A 20,497-nucleotide genomic window follows, 5' to 3' on the forward strand; every position below is an offset into this window, starting at 1 on the left:
TGCAACCCAACCTTCCTCTCGAATGCGAGCCAAGATCACACAAATGTGGATCTTATCCCTTATTAGGACTTCAAAAAGATCACGCGAGGGAGCATTGCAAAATAAGATGAACGGCATGTATAAATAGTCACTACCGTAGTAAAAATACAATTGAATGAAGAATCGGTTTGGATTGCAATCCTATCCCCTCCTGCACTATTTCATGCATGCGCATTTCTAGATCAGTAGTTTTGGGTCCAGCAGACAGGATCCAAGAGGGAGGCAAAATTCAGGGCAGGCTTTGGGCAGGAATGCGTTACGGGGGAGGATAGTGGCGGACACAGAGCTATGGCTTGTGGGCAATATCCAGTGCTCCCCGAGCAATCGTTCATCGTAGTATTTTATTATGTCTCATAAAGCAAGAAGAGAGGAAAGTTCAGGGGGGAGGAAAGAGCAGGAATAAACCGCCTCATAGGAGGCCGAAAAAAAAATATCCAATAGTCTTTCTAACGGGTACTCATTCGCCAGTTTCGCCCTCCAATCTCTTTGTATCCCTTGGTCCGCAACTCATAATAATTTAGAAATTCTATCTTCTCACGAGCTCCCATTTTCGTGCGTCTCAGTCGGGAAATTTGTCCCATAAGGCGTTGACATTGCATGCCAACGACATCTTCTTCCTTCTCGTCAGCGCCGGAGGGTCCATCGTTCGAGGTCTGACGTACAAATATGGGGGAGGAAGGAGACTCGAGGGGCGGAAGGAACTTGACTCCAAGAGAGTTGGTAAACTGTTAATACAGAACATATCAAGGTCAATGGTGCGAGGAATTGAGCTGAGTAAAGCCGTCCTATTTACCTGAGAACACAACTTGAATACATGTGCGCCCAGTGATCCAACCGTGTAGGAAGGAGAGAACCCTTGGCTGTCATACCTACAGTAACTCGAGCGTTAGAGAGCCTGAGGGGGCGGGAGGGTGATATCATTTTTGCAAGTGTCTTACTTGAAGGCCATCACGTATAGGTTGAACTCTTTCACTGGTAAGGTGCACTCCTTGAAGAGAGGCACGAATGTCAGTAGCGCCCGTCCATTTGAGGTCGTCCCTTCGGGGAAAATCACCAGAGGTCGGCCCAGTTTCTTGGCCTCTTTGGCCAGTTTAGAGATATCCAAGTCCTTGGATCCTTGTGGAGGCTCTAGATCCGGCTTATGGGTTAGGTTAAGAATTGCAGTGAGAAGCGAGATGGGTCGAAGGGTTGCGGTTTGTACAAAAGTGTGAGTGAAGATTGGATCATAGCTATTTAAGAGGACGAGGTGAGACTCAAGGCTAGAAATCGATCGAGAAGTGAACGAATTACCGGAATGCGAGGTAGACAAGGTCAACATAGGAGCAAGCGTTCGCCACTATTACATCACCTGGTTTCACTCCACCTCCCGGAGGCCAAGAGGTTTTACTCTCACTAGTTGCGCGGCTGATAAGGGCAAACAAGGTAAATAGAATTAATACGTTTAGATGGGCAGAGCTAATGCTACAAACAACAACGGATGGTAAAGAAAACTGGATTCTACCCTCGCCGTAAAGAGACTGTTTCGGTGGGAATATAAAAGAAGCCCATCAACAATAGTGCCGTTCTTGCCAAGCAAAAAACAAACAGCCTTCTCCATAGCAAATACAATGGTCGGATTGGATAGAGAATGAGTCCTAGGATCTCTACCAATATTATCCATAGAAGCGAGATGCACACGAGCTGCAGAATTCGTATCGCAGCAAGCAGCGAACATGGCACAAGCAGCAGATAATCTAGGATAGTTTGACCTATTGAGGCATCGATGCGGGGCGGAGTAGGCGGAAGAAAGGGATGAATTCCCGTTCCTGGATCCTGAAAACGATGGGTTTGATAAATGAAAGTTTTTACTACTCCTACTAAACTCTACTTACTCTCCACCTGGAGTACTTCTCCATCACGATATCTCGATTCTCGACTAGATTAAACAACGGTGGAGGAATAGGAGAAGTGACCAAATAACCCAAGCCATTGAATGCACTTATGGTATTTGTGACTGGATCAGAGTCTAAAGTTTAAAGTTGGCTCAACTTAGTGAGCTGTGCTTTCTAAATACCTCGATGATGTCCATTACAATTGAAAATAGACTGTATCTAATCTAAGTCAAATATGCTTTGGCATAAAAATAAAAATCCCATGCCCATGGTAATAAAATATATGAAATATGACTGAAATAAGTTAGTTGCGTTGGAAAGAGAGGGAAGAGGATGGGGGGGGGAGGGTATACAAGGTGAGAGAGAGGGGTCTCACAGGTATAAATAAAGGCAACTAAGGCTCTGGTCCAACTGATTTCAAACATATCGCATGCTCGCATACCCAAGACGCTTAAGCTTTTTGGTGCAACCTATTTTCACATTATGCTAAGAACTCGTAATATATTTTCGCCATGAGGCTAGGGTTATTGTCATTGGTAAGAGTTCAAACTTGGAGGCAAAAGTCAATGGACAATGAATCAGATGGCAGATGCGGTAGAAGACGCCCTGATGCTCTATCGTGAATGATGGTACTCAACTCATGTGAGGTAGTTGGATCAAGATGCGGATTGCTATCGAGTGCCTTCAAAGAGATCAGAAGCAGGAGGCTTTATCCATCGAGTGTAGAGATTTGGGGCGAGTTACCATGCATATAAACGAGTAATCAGGATCAGCAGAAACATACAGCAGAAAATACCGAGCCATAGCACCGGCTTCATTTAAATCTTTTTTCGAAAATTTTACCACGAGTATCTCACGGAAGAGCAGAAATAGTTGGGTATATTGATCATCTTCCTCGTGTCCAAAGTGTTGTTAGCCGATAAATTACATATTGGGTGGAGCGGGAAATTTGATATGCCCTCCAAAACAACGAAAGGATACAAATCCAGGATGCTTCTCCTTGCAAGATTGATGGTTGGTTCCTTGAGCAATAGTTCCTTGTACACGCATGCAAAAGTGGAGGTTTAAAATTAGTCGGAAGTTGTAAAAAGAATCCCTGTTTGAAGATTGGCTTTTTTCCTTTTTTTCCGCAACTTTCGCACCCCTAATTCTTCTTCTGACGAGACGATGGCTTTTTCAGCTGCTTTTTCTGCTCCCATATTTCGAGATAACTCCAATGCGAATGCAATATCCTTCGAAGTCAACCCTCTCCCGGCATTGTGGGCTGTCAGCTGGTTATTCTCACATACCATTATGGGTTTACAATAGTTAATACAGTCGTTTATCAAATTTTTCAAATACCACTGTAACATAGAATACGTTATTAGCGAGTTTATAATATAACGGAAGAAAACCAACTCACTTCCAATGCATGGTTCATTAGAGTCACCGTCTCGTCTGATACGCCGCCATATAATCCATTCTCTAAAGCAATGGATACCATACGCTCCTTACATGTTTGCAAGCTTGGCAAAAATTTGGCTCTAGCACATGTCCCAGTTGAATTGGAGGCCAATTTTGATTCGCTTTGATGGTGGGATAGATCGCTCTTAGTTACGGCAGCATTATCAACTTTAGCACTACGATTCTTCTTGCGTGATCGCGAGGCAGTGCCCGTGGAAGAGGCAGCAGTACCTTTTGCAGAGGATCCAGAAATGCTGTGAAGATTGGCAAGGATAAATTTGCTGTGCAAATGGGCTAATATCAAAAAATATTAATACATTCGCTATTAAAATATCAGTATAAAATAGAGATATAACCATTCTCCCGACTTAAATACATGTTGGCGTAGAAATCCAGCTCAGCTCTATTCAATTTTCCATGAACAAAATCGGCAACGGAACCCCAATAAGCGGCTGCATTATCACCCAGAGCATTGGCTAACTGAAGTTTAAGGGTGCGAACATCCTGCGTAGCCTGTGAATGGCAGGATGCATTCGAGACGGAGCTTGAACAGGGTGCATTAGGAGGCATGTCATCCAGTTTTAATTACTACGTAAAATTTCCGAGTTCCATTAAGATAAGAAAAAATATAGTCTATCTAGAAATTGAATTTTTAATAACAGTGGCTAGTAAAAAAACTCACCCTCAACAACATGCCCAGCATTCTAAGGGATCCATCATTGCTCTGTCCCTCTCTCTTAAGCTATAGATACGAGATGGTGGAGCCAATACCATCAACTTCATCAGCGGCGTTAAACGAAGAGCCCTTTACCCTCCATATCCGCTTTGCGGAAGGCGGAGATCTCTCCCTCAGTGTGCGATCTACAGACACGGTTTCACAATTAAAAGAAAAGGTATATGCGAAAAAAATCTAAATTGCTCTCCTAATTTCGGCATCTTGGTTGGTAACACTAATGCAATTATTGTTAGGTTCAACGAGCAAGGCCAGCTCTCTCAGGGAAATACCTCCGCTTTGTATACCAGGGACGCCTTTTGCGGGATGCAGAAACACTAGAGCAGACAGGTGTATCAAAAAGAGACATGTCATTACCTATATATATCCATTGCTCTGCATCAGATTCACCTCCCTCTCGCACATCCGAGTCGCAAGTAAGTTGCACTGCTTTGGTCAGCGTGCTTGATCATGTCTAACCTACAAATTAAATTACTGAATTAACAGATAAGACAGATTACACCCCTCACAGGATTTGATCGGTTACGAGAAGCTGGGTTTTCTGAAGAAGACATCCGGAATATCCGCACACAATTTCATCAACTTCACGGGACAAGCGTTAATGGGGGTAAGCACACACGATGGCATAGCCCTTTTTTGATGGAAAGTTGAGATAGTATTATCGCTATAGAAATCAATGAGCAAACTCTGAATATGGAGGAAGATTGGATTGAAAATGCCGGAGAAACACTGCCCGATGGAAGTACGTGTATTTCCATTATTTTGTATTGCAATCCTTCAATAGCACTTACCTCTCGATATGAATTACCGTAGCCGTTCAGGGCGCCTATTATGACATGGTTATTGGGCTCCTTTTCGGATTTTTCATGGGGCTGATCGTACTATTCTGGTTTAAGGAGCAGGCATTTTCGCGGAGACAACAAATGGGTATGGATTTCTTGAACAATTAGGCTTGTATGGGATGGATCGGATGCTGATATATTACTTTCTATAGGCATTGTGGCAGGCCTACTAATTAATATATCGTTTGGCATTCTTCGAGTGTACTATTACTGATCTAATGTTGAATTTTCTTGTGCTTATTCTTTCCTTGTTTATTGATCCATGTTTTTGTTATTATTTTGTCGACTCAAAAGGGAAAAAACTCTAAATTCTTCGAATCAACCATTTCCTCTCCTATGCCCTTTTTTCGTTACCCTCTTCTCAACCATGGCTAATCCCCAACCCACTTTCAACCATTTATTAGAAATAATACGTTCCAGTTGCTTTAAAAGTTATCCCACGATGATCCCTTTTCCTTTCATCGTACTTGATGTAGCGGTAACGTTTTCTATGATTTTTTTTTCGAATTTGAAGTAGGTTAGGTTACTTGTAACATATTCGTAGAGACCAAATATTTTATTTTTATTTTGTTTATCTTTTTCTCCTTTGTTTCTCGGTTTTTGGCATTTTCCCCAAGAACGTCTACGGGTTTTCTTCACGACAGTACAGGATCGCTACTTCATACTCTACATTTCTCATTATTTAATTTATTAATTTAACGGGAAATCGATCTTATTTATAATTCACTTCATTTCCGCCGTTCGAAGATATATCTTGATCTCTTGAACGATCTCGAGCAATCGCATTAGTTACAACGGCATTTGTTTTCGACATCTTTCGATCGCTTTGAATCTGTGCGCATCCAGTCTCAGATCGTTGTAATCTCTGCATTCCGCTGACACACTCTTTTCCTTATTAGACATACTGAGATATCTTGTTTCGCATTGATCAAATCTGATCGTCTCCATTAACTCCTCATTCACGTTCTGCTCAGATATATTTGTATACCCGGATCCATACGCAAACTCACGCATATATAATCAGCCAAAACGTCTTCGCTTTATTTCGATTACTTGTGTTCACTGGACCGCTCCTTCCCCTCACTCCTCATAACTTCCCCTATTCAAGTATAACACAGAGACGATGGAGACTTCCTGGGCAACTGTTGGAAAAAGATCGTACGTAGATTGAAGCTTTTATTGTCCTGAGAACCTTGAATTAAACAGATGTTTTATTGCAGTAGCAAATCTGCTAATAGCAATGCCTATGTAAAACCACCTACAGTTTCTGGTTCCAAACTAATTCAGCTCCAACGCAGCAGCACCGGCGGGGGCTTATCGGGAAGTGTCGGTGGTGGAGGGGGAGTCGGGGGAGCAGGTGGGGCAGGGAGTGTGCCTGTGACGGGATTTTCGTTGCTTGCAGCGAGTGGACTTACACAACAGGGTGCTGGAAGTGGTACCAGTAAATACACCGTATTGAAAAAGTCTTTAGGGGGCGGGGAGGAGAAAATCAACGGTTCTTCCGCCACAACAACAGGACCCTCTTCTCTGCTTAATAGTGCCGGAAATATTAATGCACCGCCACGGTCAATTAATACCCTTGTGCCGACGGCCCCAACCCCTACTCCTTCCAATATTCACCCGCTTAAATATACTTGGATCTTCTACTTCATGCATCGATCTCCAGGGGCCAAAGTTGCCAACTATGAGGGGGCCATGAAGCGGATTGCTGCTTTTTCTTCGATTGAGGATTTCTGGGCCGTGTATTCGCACTTGAAGAGGCCGCATGAGCTACCGAGCGTGAGCGACTACCACCTGTTCAAGCAAGGGGTGCGTCCCGTGTGGGAGGATGACGCCAACATCAACGGCGGAAAATGGATTGTACGACTTAAAAAGGGGCTGGCGAGTCGGTTATGGGAGAATTTGGTGAGTGCTCTATTCATGCGATGACTCTATTGAGAATCCAACGCTAATTGTTTTATTTTTTTGGCCTGGCAGTTACTTGCCGTCATTGGTGAACAGTTTGATGTGGGCGATGAGATCTGTGGGCTAGTCATCTCGATCCGCAGCTCGGAGGATATCCTTTCTCTTTGGAACCGATCAGCGAACGAGGGCCGCATCAACCTAAAGATAAGAGATACGTTGAAAAGAGTTCTGGGACTACCGATGGACACGGTCATGGAATACAAAGCGCATACAGATGCTTTAAGGGATAATTCTTCATTCCGGAATACGGACGTTTTTCGATGATTTTATTTTAATTTGTTCAATTATATATATTTTTTTTCTTCACTTTGTTTTTCTATTAAAGGAAGAATACAAAAGTTTTATTTTTATTACATTGCTTACTTTATTAACACTTTTTCTACTTATTCAGTTTTGCGCATAATTGCAAGGGCATGACGGGATTTACTTTTTTTTTACCTAAAAAAAGGAGTTGATTCACTCTATTTCATGCACTTATTTTATCCACTTTACGAAATAATCTCTTTGACTTGTGGGGGAGTAGTTTTGGCTGGGCGCCAGGGAAAGTGGCCCAAACTTACCGCTCCTCTTGAAGGAGTCGGCTTGATCTTCCGCCCACAATTTTACGGTCGCAAAATTTTAAACTTTTGAAAGGTTTAGCAGTCACATTTGGTGTCTTTAGTCCTCTCCTCAGCGGCTCAGTCTTGTTCCTCCTCTTTTTGCTTCCTCACGTTTGGCATCCCTATTTAGGAACAAACAACGAAAACAAAGTAACAATGGCCGCAACCCAAATTTCAAAGAAGAGGAAGGTGAGGACGGATGGATGAATAGGGAGGGATGGATGGATTGGTTTGTGGGTTGAGATTTGGATGGTATATGGCATTCAGCATCGTGAATCAATCATCGCAATCAATGCTTCATCGCCCCTCATTTCTATTATCCTCAATATTCTTTTTGCCAATCGCATGCGGCTATTCTCTGACTTACCATTTCTTTTTTTTTCTGATCGGATGTAGTTTGTTGCCGATGGTGTCTTCTTTGCCGAGCTCAATGAATTCTTCCAGCGCGAGCTCGCTGAAGAGGGTTACTCCGGCGTTGAAGTTCGTGTCACCCCTGCTCGTACTGAGATCATCATCCGTGCCACTCACACACAGCAGGTGTTGGGAGAGAAGGGCCGTCGCATCCGCGAGCTGACTGCTTTGGTCCAAAAGCGCTTCCGCTTCCCCGAGAACACTGTCGAGCTCTATGCTGAGAAGGTCAGCAACCGTGGATTGTGTGCCGTCGCTCAGTGCGAGAGCTTGAAATACAAATTGTTGCAGGGTCTTGCCGTCAGAAGGTAAATGGGCTCTCCATGTGTTTCAGATCACAACACTCCTTCTTTGGACTCTAACTCCATTAACCAATTAGGGCATGCTATGGTGTTGTTCGCTTCATTATGGAATCCGGTGCTAAAGGTTGCGAGGTCGTTGTCTCTGGCAAGTTGCGCGCTGCCCGTGCCAAGTCCATGAAGTTCGTTGATGGATTCATGATCCACTCCGGTCAGCCCATCAAGGACTATGTTGATGTTGCCATCCGCCACGTTCTCCTCCGCCAGGGTGTGCTCGGTCTTAAGGTGAAGATCATGTTGCCTTGGGATCCCACAGGCCGCGTTGGTCCCAAGACTCCTCTTCCCGATGTGGTTACCATCCTGGAGCCCAAGGAGGAGGCCCCTGTCACCGCCCCCAGCTCAGAAGACTTCGGAAAGGCTGCACAGCAACCTGTGCCTGGACAAGACGAGGCATCAGCACACCAGCAGGTTGAGGCTCAGTTCTAAACGAAGTGTTTTGTTGGATAAAAAAATAAAAATTTGCCATTTTTTTCAACTCTAATATACCCTTTTCAAGGCTATCAATCTATCCACCTACGAATGTGGGCTCTCTCGGGGAGGAGAGGTGTTCTTACATGCCTCATCCATCTTCGTGCCTCTCCCCATGGATGTCTTAGAGAACGGGCTTATGCATTAAAATTTATTTGAAAAATTGTATCCTCACAGAGTAATATGATGTTATTTAGTAGTATTACTTCCAATGTTGTATTTGGAAAACAGAGTATTCATCGGGAAACAGCCAATAAGGACTCTCCATCCTCTAGTATCTATTCATCACCCCCACGAACACCGCGATGGCGGCCGCGAATCCCAGGTTTGCAACCAGGCCTACCGCGTCGCTACCCTGGTTGAAGATGGAATTAGTGGATGTGGTGGAGCGTGGGCCAGTTCCAATTGTGGTCTGCGTGGCGGTCCGATTGTACTTCTTGGGGTGAGTTGCAGAACAGTTCGTCGAGCGACATGCGTTGTAACATGCAACATCGCCAGAGCTGCACCTTCCAACGCACGCCTGTTGGTCGTATGTGCACTGGAAGTAGGGAATTGTCTCTGTATACTCCGAAGAGTTGGGTGCAACATTATTATTACAAATGCAGTGGTACACAAGAGTGGCCGGATCGCAGTCGTTCTGTTGGACCGAGTGGCCACTGTCTTGACAAATGCCCTCACAGGTTGATGTTTGACTATATGCAGTCAGAAAGACAAGGAATAACACAATTAATCCAAATCAGATGGTGACCGATTTCGAATAGGTACACATATAAAAACTGAGCTGAGTAATAACCACAACTTACAGAGTACACCATTGTCCAAAATTGGCCTTGGTTACGTTATCAACGGTGTTGACTATGGAATTGAGACACGTAAACATCAAATGGACTATATTAATTCATATGAACAACGTTCATGGGCTTACTATCAAAGGCCTGAACCGCTGAGATAGCTAAGAGAACAAAGTAGATGCAAACAAAGCGTGTCATTATGCTGATGCTAAAAGTGATTTTTGAAAAAAGAGAGAGAAAGTTAAAAAAAAAAAGATGGAACAAGTAATGGAGGAGTAGAGCGGTATAAATAGAAAATTCATCAACTGAATTTATTTCGGGCATAATTAATATAGCCAAATAGTCAAACTAATAAATTATCTTGATGATATCAACAAAGTGTCGTCACCAATTTCATTTTACTAACTCCATCGAGAAATCAATTCTGAACACTGCAGGATCCGATCAAACTCCAAGTAATCAGAGAAAATGGTAAAGTCAAAACCTGGGCGATCGATCAATCCGGCCGATGCGCATCGTAAGTATATTGATTCTTAGGTATGAATCAATGGCCCTTGATGTCTGAGTCAATTTCAATCGATAGGCAAGGCGATGCGAAAGAGAGAACTGAAAAAGGTAAGTTTTCAATGCTACCAATAATTCGCTTAATTGTAGAGATAATTAAGTGATTCTATCACTATATCTTTATTAATAGAATAAATTGGAGCGAAAACGAGTACGAGAAATTACCATGGCCCAAAAAGATACTTCAAAACTCGAGGGTGAAATCAATAGATATAAAGCTTTGTGTAAGTTTGGTTGTTTAATGTCGAGGTGTCTTGGATTAATTAAATTTCATCCTAAACTCATAAATCAAATAGTAAAAGATAATAAACTTGACAAGAATGGACGGGCTAAGCTGCAGCAGCTACAGGATCAGCTATCACGTATAAAGAAGATCAAAGAGGAACATGGGATTTCAACTCAAAAAGAGTAAGACTGCCCTCCTTGTACATAGATTGCACTAGCACAGAATAGTTCTTAACCTCTCTATATTCAGGGCTGAAGATACTACGTCAAAAAACCCTTTTGAGAAAAACCCCGAGGCTTCGCCCTACTACCACCCACTCTTTAACCCTACAGGGATGCCTCCTCCGGGCGCCTTCCCTGTGTATCCAACTGGGTATGAACAACAGAAAGATGAGGAAAAGGATGAAGATGAAGATGAAGATGAATATGAAGAGAGTGATGACGAAGATATGTCTGAAGATGAATCAGATGGCAATGGTAATAAACTCTCCGAGAATGAGTGATAAATATCTTAGTTCTTATTTGTTTTAACCTTTTAGAAGATTCGCAGAGCGTGGCAAGCGGTGAATCCCTTCCCTCATTGCCTGATGGAGAGCCGCCACAAAAGTCACAGGACGATTTAGACGACTTACCTGATCTCCCACCAGAACCCGCACCTAATGAAGTGGGAGAAGAGCTTCCTGAACTTCCCCCAGGTCCCCCTCCTCTACCGCCCGGACCTCCTCCTGAGTTTATCCCGCATATAGCCCAATTTTCTGCACCCTCTTTTCAAGCTATCCCTCCTTATCCCCCCTCTCGGCCTCACTTCATACCCTACCCTCGCCCTCCCCCATCAAGTCAATTTCAACCCCCTAGCCGCCCGCCACCTCCCAGTGCCTATGGCCCACGCCCAATACCAATTGGTCAATTTCAGAGACCTCCACCTGCTTTCCATCGTCCGCCTCCTCCCGGCCACTACGGTCCTCGACCACCGTTCCCTGGGCGCCCCCTGCCTGTAGGACTACCAACAGGCCCACGGGGTGCTGTCCGACCTCCGCCATCACAACCACCTTCTTCCTCAGTAAAAACCACGTCATCGACTACAATTGCCAAGCCAAGCCCTACTGCCGTAATCTCTGCCGCTCCGCAACTAAGAAATCTTCAGAAGGAGCTGACAACCATGGTACCAACGGCTCTTGCACGCAAAAAGCAAACAGCAAAATCCACGAAACAGACATCTGCAACTCCGTTATCCTTAACATCAACAACTTCTGCAACAACCAAAATGGGAGCAGGATTGGATAAAGTGTCTAGACCAGGGATTAGGCGGCCAGTTATCAACGCAGCTCCTGATCTTGAGGATGACGATCCAATCCCTGAAAACTTTAATCTGAAGGATCTATTTAAAGGGGTTGTAATCCCCCCGGCAGCTTCATCCTCAACCACCCAGTCTTTATCCGCTTCCTCGAGTGGTTCGACGGCGGACGCGGGAAATACGGAAGTTAAGAAGCCAACCAGAAACGAAGAATACGAACGATTTATGAAGGAGATGGAGGGGTTGATCTAAAACTATTTATTGCTCATATCTCTCAACAATAAAATCAACTGCTTCTATTGGTACAATCCCCGTTATTACATGAAATTCAGAGAGAATATGACCTGATTTGACAGAATTGAATGCGCAAGGATGCGATAATACCGCACGTTCTCCTTATTGGATTTATTGCAATTACTATCCAACTTGATCTTTTTGCGTCCGCAAGGACAGATAGTTTTTAAATTTTATTGCCATTTTTAATCCGTGGGAAGTTCAAAGAACGGTTGATTCAAATGGTCTGGGCTGTCTTAGGAGATATGCGACCCAGCCGAGTTGCATAGCAAAATGGAGATAGGACGAGTACAAGAGTGATTCTTGGGAGAAAGGCCGTCAGAGTAAAGGAACCATTGATTGGCTTTCTGAGGGGGGTAGGGGGAACTCGGCTGACGGTTTGGGTCAAACCCGAAATATTGCAATGATTCAAAGGTATTACGGGAATCCAAAGAATTTCGATTGAGATTTGTACACATCCGCAATAATACGCTATCCAGGAATGCCCAGTCTTCTTCAATTGCGCTGCGCAGCACATCGTGGCACCCGTCTCTTGCAACTCTCCTGCTCTTGCATGTCGAAACCCTATTAAAACTTCCCCACTTTTTATCAGCCAATGTGAAACAACTAAAACCGTGGATGCTGCCACAGAGATCGAAAATAAATTGAATTTTAAACAGATGAAAATCGATAGATAAAAACTCCCTTTCGCTTTTTTCCAGCCCTTTTGAATAAAAATCATTAGAAAAATGATCGTCATTCGGACGCTCAAGTGCATCAACTCTACGCATACCCATACTCCCTGCAACAACGACGAAAAGCCATTATGCAAGCTGTGTTGGGCTCGGCACTTTGCCCATGAGCAGTGCTATTGGTAGATGAGGATGAGGAGCAATCTGAATTCTCAGAGCACATATTCCCAAGACGACTATATTCTTTCCTCTTTCTTTACTCCCTAATTTCCCGCCATATTGTATTTTATCACCATGGGCATTCCGATTTTCAGCTCAAAATGCATGTATTACCTTATAATGTACTCTCATTTATAAACTTGCCCACACCCACACTTTATTTTTCTATATGATGTGTTATTTACATTCACTATTGCTATTGGGATTTTTTTTTATCATAGTTGTATTTAGTTTGTATAAAGCCAAGGTCGTTAAGCTTCTTTCAGATTAGCACAGTTGAAAATACTAAATATTGTTCAGAATAAATTGTAATTAATATTTATGAATGAAAATCTATAACATATATGATTCGAACTGAATAGCATATGGCATGGGATGACAAAGAACAATACTCTACAAAACCTTCAAACTTCTATAGCACTAATCCTTCGAAAGCAACACGATTGACGCCTATATCCAACTAGAAGTATGTTAATATGTTCATTTATAAATATCTCTCATGAAGGAATATATGCGCTCACTAACGAATCGAGATTCATGAACACCTAAGACGTCCCTTTATTGAAGTCTTCATGATATGTACAATTTAGTGCTGAATGAGAATGGAGTAGAATCTTATAAAGCAGAATCAATAAACACGGGTTCTAAGAGATAAATTTGGAGCTATTCGCGCGGTTGTCAAGTAAACAGTTCTATTAGTCATATAATATTCACCAAAATATAAGGGGGTACTTGAGGGAGGAAAAAAAGAGTAACAAATCTTCTATGGAAGATAAACCGCTCAATACAGACAAGCAACTAAGAATCTCACACTTCATACATCCTTTTTAATAAATATTAACATTTATTTCTTTATTAATCTCGTTTAGGTCAAATATTGCAAAGTTTCAGCCTCCATCTCAGAAAAAATACCTACCGTTGTCAAAATGATGTTGCGAAATTGTAGACTAAATCTAGAAGTAGGGATAGCGATGCTTCAGGTTAGGGTGTATTCGATCTCCGGTAATATATTCTATACTGGTTTTGCACTTTCGTATTGAAAGTAAGGGCCTTGAAAATCTGAAGTAATGGCTAGGTTCAGGTAAGGATACCGAGGTGGAAAGATAGTAGGATAGGGATTTCTCTAATTATTCTAATAGCTCTTCATTCTCTATTCCAAATACAGCATTCTAAATTTCAGCTCTTTGGAGATAAAAACAGCATTTTGCAGGTATTGATGGTTGGAGAAAAAACAATAGTCATATGTTAATATTATTATCCAATGCTTTCAAGCGTTTGCATATATCGAACTATAATCTTTATAATCTTTAAGTGTTCCTTTAGTGCCAAGATTTTTTTCCTTTTGCTTCAAGAAGCATTGTATAAGCCTCGAAATATGAGCCAGTTAAATTTATTGTGAATTTTTTACTATGGCACAAAAGTGTTCAGAGAGTGAAGTGGATATTCCATTAATGACGCAGTGTACAATGAGAAAATATGACTTACAAATGTGCACACCTCTCAATTCTTATAAAGCCAATGAATCATTTTAGAAGATGGGTTTTTTTTAACTATTTCCCTTGATACTATTCAAATCATTTCAAAATGATCCACTTACTAACTTTGTCAGATGGCTCGAAGATGCCGTACCGGATTCTAGGGGAAGATTCAGAGGAGACGCCTCTGATAATGGTACAGCGTCGTTTTGCGGACAACATTATAGTGACTCTAATATTGGCTCATTTTTAACATTAGATAAGCGGACTGTAGGATTAAAAATCCAAATATGATCAGATTAAATATATACGATAACATAGGATGTATTTGATATAGGGGGCAGGATATGACAGTATGGTATCCTTACTGCCATGGTAGAGCATATAGAAATTTACACCTCTCTTTCTAGCCACTAATTATTCTTATATCAGAGTTTGCTAAGAGCCGTCAGGTTTTAATCTTTGATAAACGCGGAAATGGTGAATTTGTCCTCGTTCAAGGAGGTCGCATCACTCTTGAAAGAATAGCCCAAGATGTGGTAGAGCTTGCGAATCATTTGAATTGGAAAGACGTTAATATCCTTGGTTTTTCTATGGGCGGGCTGATTGCACAAACACTAGTGACAAAGCTGGCAAATCCACTTCGTATACATAAACTGATTCTCATGGGAACGTAAGTAGTTCTCTCTTGAGCAACTATATCCTTTATACTCCCATTTCTTGTGGTCCTTTTCCCTCAAATTACCATTTTTCAATGCCTTTTTCTTTCTTCCTATATAGTGCGCCAACTGAGCCTACTTGCTACCCATTCCTCAAAATTCTTTTCAAGACTCGAGAAATTATATTTGAAAACAATGTGGACACCCCAGATCTTTCTATTATAGCGGCTACATATCTTGCTATAGATTACACTCCACAGTGGATCAGTGAACATCGTGAGTATTTCGATCAGGTTATTAAAGAATTTTTCAAGAGAAAACTCCCAGTCAGAACTATTTGCGCGCAGGCGGACTCTGCATTAAATTTTGATGTAAGGAGAGAATTACAAGATCTGAGAATCCCTACCTTGATTGTGCACGGAGAACATGATCGAATGGTGAGCGCTGAGCATGCCAAAATAACCCATCAGCTAATCTCTGGCTCACAATTGGTGCTATTACCCGGAGTGGGTCACACTATTTTTGAGATGTATCCAGAAATTACCATTAGGATAGCAAAATTTCTAGGAGAAAAGGTGGATTCCGCCTTTGAGAAAAGTGCCTGAATATTTCAGTCAATTTCTTTTTATTACTGCGGCCAAAAATTAGGCTAATAAAGGAAAAATTACAATACTAACTTGATTGGCTGCCCAATTTATGGCGAAACTGAAAATACAAAGCAACGTATAATCAGAGATAATAGTTGATTAAGATATTTTGCCCTATCTTAACTTAGCACTGTTCCATCACGCACACATCTCCATACTCGTTCTGCTAGTTGTCTTGATCTCTTGGTGACCAAACTGGTTGCTTTCCCTCGCTTACCCGCACGGGCCGTTCTCCCAACACGGTGCAAATAGTCCACAACATTGGTTGGGAAATCATAGAGAATGATGTGTGAGGCCAGGGTATCAACTCCCCGGGATGCAATATCTGTACAAACGAGGATATCCATTTCGCCCTGTCTGAAGGCATCGAGGGTTGCCTCGCGGTCCTGGAGGCCACCGTATAAGGCCCCGGATGGATAGCCTCGGTCTTGAAGAAACGAATGTAGCAGAGAGGCACCATGCCGAGTGTTGCAAAAGATCATCGTTTTTTGTGCGTTTTGACGTAAAACATCGAGAAGCGCAAGCTGCTTGTTACCATTGTACTGCTTGTTGACATCGATGAAAACTTGTTGTAGACGCGGAAGTGGGCGGTGGAGTGAAGGTGTAGTGATGCGAACGAGATGGGGGAAATTTTCCGTCAAATATGCGTGCAGGGCTTTGGGCAGGGTTGCTGACACAAAAACAGCCTCGCCACCTCTCTTTCTCACCGTCTCTACTGCTTGCTTCACCTCCGTCGCAAATCCGCCCTCCTTTTCAAGCATCGTATCGGCTTCGTCCACTATAATATACCTGGTATCATTTAAAGATAGCTCTCCCTCTTTGTACAAATCAGCTAATGCTAGAGGGGTAGAAACTAGAACATCGACTGGTTCGCTCAATGAACGTACAATGCGGCGCCGCTCCATGCGGTTTGTAAGCTCGACGGCCCGAAATTTTACGATATGTGCCAACTTCTTGCATACTTGCAATAGCTGATTAGAGAGCTCTCTGCTTGGGACTAGTACAACGACCCGCGGTTTTCTTATTTGAGTCCTTTCGTTCACTTCGTCATATTTTATCCTCGTAATTGAGGGTAGTAGATAAGCCAGTGTTTTACCACTCCCTGTTTCTGCTGCACAAAGATATGGACCTGATTGCTTATTGGGTTTTGGAGAAGCGGAGCCAAGAAGAGAAGGAATGGCAAGGGCTTGTATGTCGGTTGGCTTAGCATCGGGGCCGAGAAGGGTATGCACTGCAGTAAGTAAGGATGGGTAGAGATTCAAATCTTCGAAGCGTGCATTTTGCACTAGTTTTTCCATTTGTTTAACGGTAACCAGATTGGCATTGCCATCGTTTTGAGATTCAGTTTGCGCAGTCATCTTCGATTTCGCAACTTTTCGGATCGGGTCCCCGCGCTTTTCATATTTACGTGCGATTCCTGGCTTCCCGACATCGGATTCGATGGGTAGCAACTTGAACCTAGCCGGAATATGTCCTCTTGTTCGAGAAGAAATAGGGGTTGGCTTCCTCTCTCCTTTTCTTAATTTTGATCCCCGGCCCGTCACATAACGTATTGTCACATAGGAGAATAATGTCGGGGGTTGTGGTTTAAGAGGTATATGATTAAAGATATTGGTAAGATTTCGCGATAACAACATTAAGAAGAGATTATTCTATTGTGTGAGAAGTGAAAATACAGGCAGATATTGAAAACTAGTCACAATAACTGTCAACTATTCGTGACTGTACATTACAGGACGGCTAAATCGTCGTAGTAAACAATATTTTGCTACGCTTCGGCATCTCTTCAGCATCCCCTATATCCCTCATTTCAGTAGTAAAATGCCACCAAAATTAAAATCCAAATCCTCACGACAAAACTCTTCTTCCGCCAAGACTAAAGCCTCGTTGCCCTCTGCAACCAATGGTTCCAGCACTGGCAAGAAACGGCGTGCTGCGGAAACAGAGGAGAAGAAAAAGCGGGATGAAGAATTTTCGAATGTGAAGCTGGACATGGCTTCCGATGAGGAAGCAGAGCAAGAAGATGATAAGGATAATGAGGAAGAAGATAGTGCACAGTTACCATTTGTATTTGGAAGTGATGAGGAGGACGATGAGAATTATAGCGACCATGGAGATTCAGAAGAGGACGAGGATGACGAGGAGGAGGAATTCGAGAGTGATGAGGAAGAGGAAGATGAGGAAGACGAAGAAGAGGAGGAGGACGAAGATGAAGAGAACTATTCGAATGAGAATGGAATTGATGAAGCCAATTCAGATGAGGTCTCCACAGAGGTGATCCCTGAGGGCTATGTACCTTCCTTTGCAAAGCCGGGATATCTTAGAAAAGTAAGGCCGGAGATCGAGGGTGGTTATGCTAGCGATTCATCAACAGAAGAGGTAAATCATTTTCTATATTTTATCTAATGCCTGGACTATTAATTCAGCCCCATTTTAGACGACAAATACAGTCGGCAATATTCCTATGGAATGGTATGACGACTACCCCCATATTGGATATGATATTAATGGCAAGAAGGTGATGAGACCTGCGAAAGGTGACGAGCTTGAGAAATTCCTTGCGAACATGGATGATCCAGACAGCTGGAGAACTGTGCCAGATAACTTGGAGCAACGAGATGTGAAACTAACAGAGGAAGAGTTGGATATCATCAGGAGGATACAAATGTCCGAGTTCCCGGATGCAAACTATGATCCATATGAGGTATGTGTGCTTTTGTTAATCTGTTCGAATCATTCCTGTAAAACTTATAATTAATTAACGATTTTTTAGCCAACTGTTGAATGGTTCACAAGTAAGACTGAGGTGATGCCGCTCACGGCCAAGCCGGAACCTAAGAGTCGATTCGTTCCCTCTAAGTGGGAAGATAAACGCGTAACTATACAATTTAGGGTATTTCTACAAAGTTATCAAAGTCTCACCGTGCTTATTCCTAGATTATGAAAATTGTTCGCGCAATTCGCGAAGGCCGCATAGTTCCTGGTCGTAAAGCACAGCAAAAGCCCCGTTTCTACAATCTCTGGACAGACAATGATACCCCTCGTCAAGACCACGTGATGCATCTTCCTGCTCCGAAGATGAAGCTTCCCGAGCATGATGAATCGTATAATCCCCCTGCAGAATATCTGCCAACCGACGCTGAGCGTGCTGAGTGGAACGCGATGGATCCGCAGGATAGGCCGAAGAACTATCTTCCACAGAAATTCAAGAATTTGCGAAGCGTGCCAGCCTATGCGAGATTTATACAAGAGCGCTTCGAACGCTGTCTTGACCTGTACATGGCGCCTCGTGTCCGGAAGCATCGCCTGCAGATTGATCCGGAAAGCTTGATTCCCAAACTACCAAGCTTGAAGGACTTGCAGCCCTTCCCGTCACAACTTTCCATCACTTATAAAGGCCATGGCGGCCGAGTGAGGAGTATCTCGGTGGACCCCACTGGACTCTGGATCGTGTCGGGTAGTGACGATGGCACTGTGAGAATGTGGGAAGTCACCACTGGTCGCTGTGTGCGAACCTGGCAAATGGGAGGCGTGGTCCAGGCGGTGGCATGGGGAACGAATCGTGATGTGTGCGTGTTCGCTGTTGCTGTGTAAGTAGTCAAGTTTTTTTAAGAGCTGGAATAATGCAAGAGTTTATTCATGGATTTCATTCCTTTCGGTTGAATTATATATTCAGCGATGAACAAGTATTTCTCATTTCACCACCCAAGGTGTCCGATCCTCTCAAGCAAGAGTATACCGACCAATTCGTCCGAGCTGGATACGCGAATATGCCAGATGATAGCAAGTCGCATGCGAAATGGCTACGCCCTTCAGCTGCGCAAGAGGAAGAAGGCTATCGAGTCATTGTACAAGTGCCAAGGGTATTTTGCCTTAAATTATTCTCTTACAAGTTTATTTTTTGATTTATCTGGTAAACTTGCTTTTTAGACTATCAAGCAAATTACATGGCACAGAAAGGGAGACTATTTCGCAACTGTGTCCCCTGATGGTGAGGAGTCTCTATCCTTCCTAACGGTTTGCTTGTTATCTAACTCTTCTTCTAATACCATAGCATCCAACATGTCACAAGCGGTGCTCATCCACCAAATTACCAAGCACAAATCACAATCACCTTTCCGCAAGACTAAGGGTCTGGTTCAGCGTGTTAGCTTCCATCCTGTTAAACCACACTTCTTTGTCGCGGTACGTGACGCGTTCTTTTTTTTTCGTGAGAATATTTTCTGTAATTACTGATGATTTGGGCCATATTTTATTAGACACAAAGATATGTTCGTGTATATGACTTAATGCGACAGCAACTGATCAAGACACTGCAACCCGGTGTGAAATGGATATCTAGCGTGGACGTTCATCCTCAAGGTAAAACATTAATCTGTAGAAGAAGCACCTCTGTACCATCAACTTCAGATCCATCCTGACACATTCTACTCAACGTTTTAGGGGATAACGTTATCATCGGAACTTATGACAAACGCCTCTGCTGGTTTGATCTTGATCTTTCCGCCAAACCCTACAAGACCCTCTACTATCACACTCAGGCCATTCGCTCCGTCTCCTTCCACAAACGCTATCCCCTCTTTGCCTCCTCCAGCGACGATGGGACAGTGCACCTATTCCATGGCATGGTCTACGGTGACCTAATGCAAAATCCACTCATAGTGCCCGTTAAGGCACTGCGGGCCCATTCTCGGGTAGAGGGCTTAGGCGTGCTTGGGGTGGAGTTCCATCCGACCCAAGCCTGGATATTCTCTTGCGGCGCGGATGGGCTTATCAAGCTATGGACATAGAGTTTTGTATGTGGGAGCGGAATTTTAAACTGTTATACTCTAAAACTATCAATGCTAATAAAGAGGGAAATAGAACCAATTCAATACGGTTGTTACCGCCCAATGTTAGTAGAAGGAAAGGAGGCTGCAATACTTCGTCAT

At 43.1% G+C, this 20,497-nt stretch overlaps 10 protein-coding genes across 10 annotated transcripts; 6 read left to right on the forward strand and 4 right to left on the reverse strand.

The window, feature by feature from the left end:
* Positions 1–485: 485 nt before the first annotated feature.
* On the reverse strand, positions 486–1,934 carry VTP21DRAFT_4022 (uncharacterized protein; the record flags this gene model as incomplete). Its single annotated transcript, XM_069394388.1, has 6 exons — positions 486–764; positions 833–908; positions 978–1,268; positions 1,330–1,443; positions 1,541–1,851; positions 1,911–1,934. The coding sequence occupies 6 exons, from the start codon at positions 1,932–1,934 to the stop codon at positions 486–488; spliced, it is 1,095 nt and encodes a 364-aa protein (XP_069248901.1).
* Positions 1,935–2,980: 1,046 nt separating this feature from the next.
* Positions 2,981–3,923, reverse strand: VTP21DRAFT_4023 (uncharacterized protein; the record flags this gene model as incomplete). The annotated part of the gene is made up of 3 exons (XM_069394389.1): positions 2,981–3,253; positions 3,313–3,647; positions 3,710–3,923. 3 exons carry the CDS (start codon positions 3,921–3,923, stop codon positions 2,981–2,983), a joined length of 822 nt encoding a protein of 273 aa, XP_069248902.1.
* A 122-nt stretch (positions 3,924–4,045) lies between these two features.
* On the forward strand, positions 4,046–5,142 carry VTP21DRAFT_4024 (uncharacterized protein; the record flags this gene model as incomplete). The annotated part of the gene is made up of 6 exons (XM_069394390.1): positions 4,046–4,246; positions 4,323–4,502; positions 4,573–4,693; positions 4,757–4,828; positions 4,900–5,013; positions 5,081–5,142. The coding sequence occupies 6 exons, from the start codon at positions 4,046–4,048 to the stop codon at positions 5,140–5,142; spliced, it is 750 nt and encodes a 249-aa protein (XP_069248903.1).
* Positions 5,143–6,051: 909 nt separating this feature from the next.
* On the forward strand, positions 6,052–7,157 carry VTP21DRAFT_4025 (uncharacterized protein; the record flags this gene model as incomplete). The annotated part of the gene is made up of 3 exons (XM_069394391.1): positions 6,052–6,086; positions 6,149–6,833; positions 6,906–7,157. 3 exons carry the CDS (start codon positions 6,052–6,054, stop codon positions 7,155–7,157), a joined length of 972 nt encoding a protein of 323 aa, XP_069248904.1.
* A 491-nt stretch (positions 7,158–7,648) lies between these two features.
* On the forward strand, positions 7,649–8,685 carry VTP21DRAFT_4026 (40S ribosomal protein uS3; the record flags this gene model as incomplete). Its single annotated transcript, XM_069394392.1, has 3 exons — positions 7,649–7,681; positions 7,889–8,208; positions 8,280–8,685. 3 exons carry the CDS (start codon positions 7,649–7,651, stop codon positions 8,683–8,685), a joined length of 759 nt encoding a protein of 252 aa, XP_069248905.1.
* Positions 8,686–8,998: 313 nt separating this feature from the next.
* Positions 8,999–9,716, reverse strand: VTP21DRAFT_4027 (uncharacterized protein; the record flags this gene model as incomplete). The annotated part of the gene is made up of 3 exons (XM_069394393.1): positions 8,999–9,419; positions 9,531–9,582; positions 9,653–9,716. 3 exons carry the CDS (start codon positions 9,714–9,716, stop codon positions 8,999–9,001), a joined length of 537 nt encoding a protein of 178 aa, XP_069248906.1.
* Positions 9,717–9,986: 270 nt separating this feature from the next.
* VTP21DRAFT_4028 (uncharacterized protein) lies at positions 9,987–11,853 on the forward strand (the record flags this gene model as incomplete). Its single annotated transcript, XM_069394394.1, has 6 exons — positions 9,987–10,035; positions 10,102–10,133; positions 10,213–10,306; positions 10,379–10,490; positions 10,558–10,784; positions 10,847–11,853. 6 exons carry the CDS (start codon positions 9,987–9,989, stop codon positions 11,851–11,853), a joined length of 1,521 nt encoding a protein of 506 aa, XP_069248907.1.
* A 2,516-nt stretch (positions 11,854–14,369) lies between these two features.
* Positions 14,370–15,524, forward strand: VTP21DRAFT_4029 (uncharacterized protein; the record flags this gene model as incomplete). The annotated part of the gene is made up of 5 exons (XM_069394395.1): positions 14,370–14,456; positions 14,520–14,530; positions 14,598–14,635; positions 14,693–14,933; positions 15,041–15,524. 5 exons carry the CDS (start codon positions 14,370–14,372, stop codon positions 15,522–15,524), a joined length of 861 nt encoding a protein of 286 aa, XP_069248908.1.
* Positions 15,525–15,685: 161 nt separating this feature from the next.
* On the reverse strand, positions 15,686–17,203 carry VTP21DRAFT_4030 (uncharacterized protein; the record flags this gene model as incomplete). Its single annotated transcript, XM_069394397.1, has 1 exon — positions 15,686–17,203. The coding sequence occupies one exon, from the start codon at positions 17,201–17,203 to the stop codon at positions 15,686–15,688; it is 1,518 nt and encodes a 505-aa protein (XP_069248909.1).
* Positions 17,204–17,387: 184 nt separating this feature from the next.
* Positions 17,388–20,356, forward strand: VTP21DRAFT_4031 (uncharacterized protein; the record flags this gene model as incomplete). The annotated part of the gene is made up of 9 exons (XM_069394398.1): positions 17,388–17,945; positions 18,004–18,270; positions 18,340–18,441; positions 18,504–19,156; positions 19,243–19,429; positions 19,497–19,557; positions 19,621–19,751; positions 19,826–19,928; positions 20,010–20,356. The coding sequence occupies 9 exons, from the start codon at positions 17,388–17,390 to the stop codon at positions 20,354–20,356; spliced, it is 2,409 nt and encodes an 802-aa protein (XP_069248910.1).
* Positions 20,357–20,497: the final 141 nt, after the last annotated feature.

The sequence above is a fragment of the Calcarisporiella thermophila genome (genome assembly GCF_041956535.1).
Source record: "Calcarisporiella thermophila strain CBS 279.70 unplaced genomic scaffold VTP21scaffold_19, whole genome shotgun sequence".
NCBI lineage: Eukaryota > Fungi > Calcarisporiellomycota > Calcarisporiellomycetes > Calcarisporiellales > Calcarisporiellaceae > Calcarisporiella > Calcarisporiella thermophila.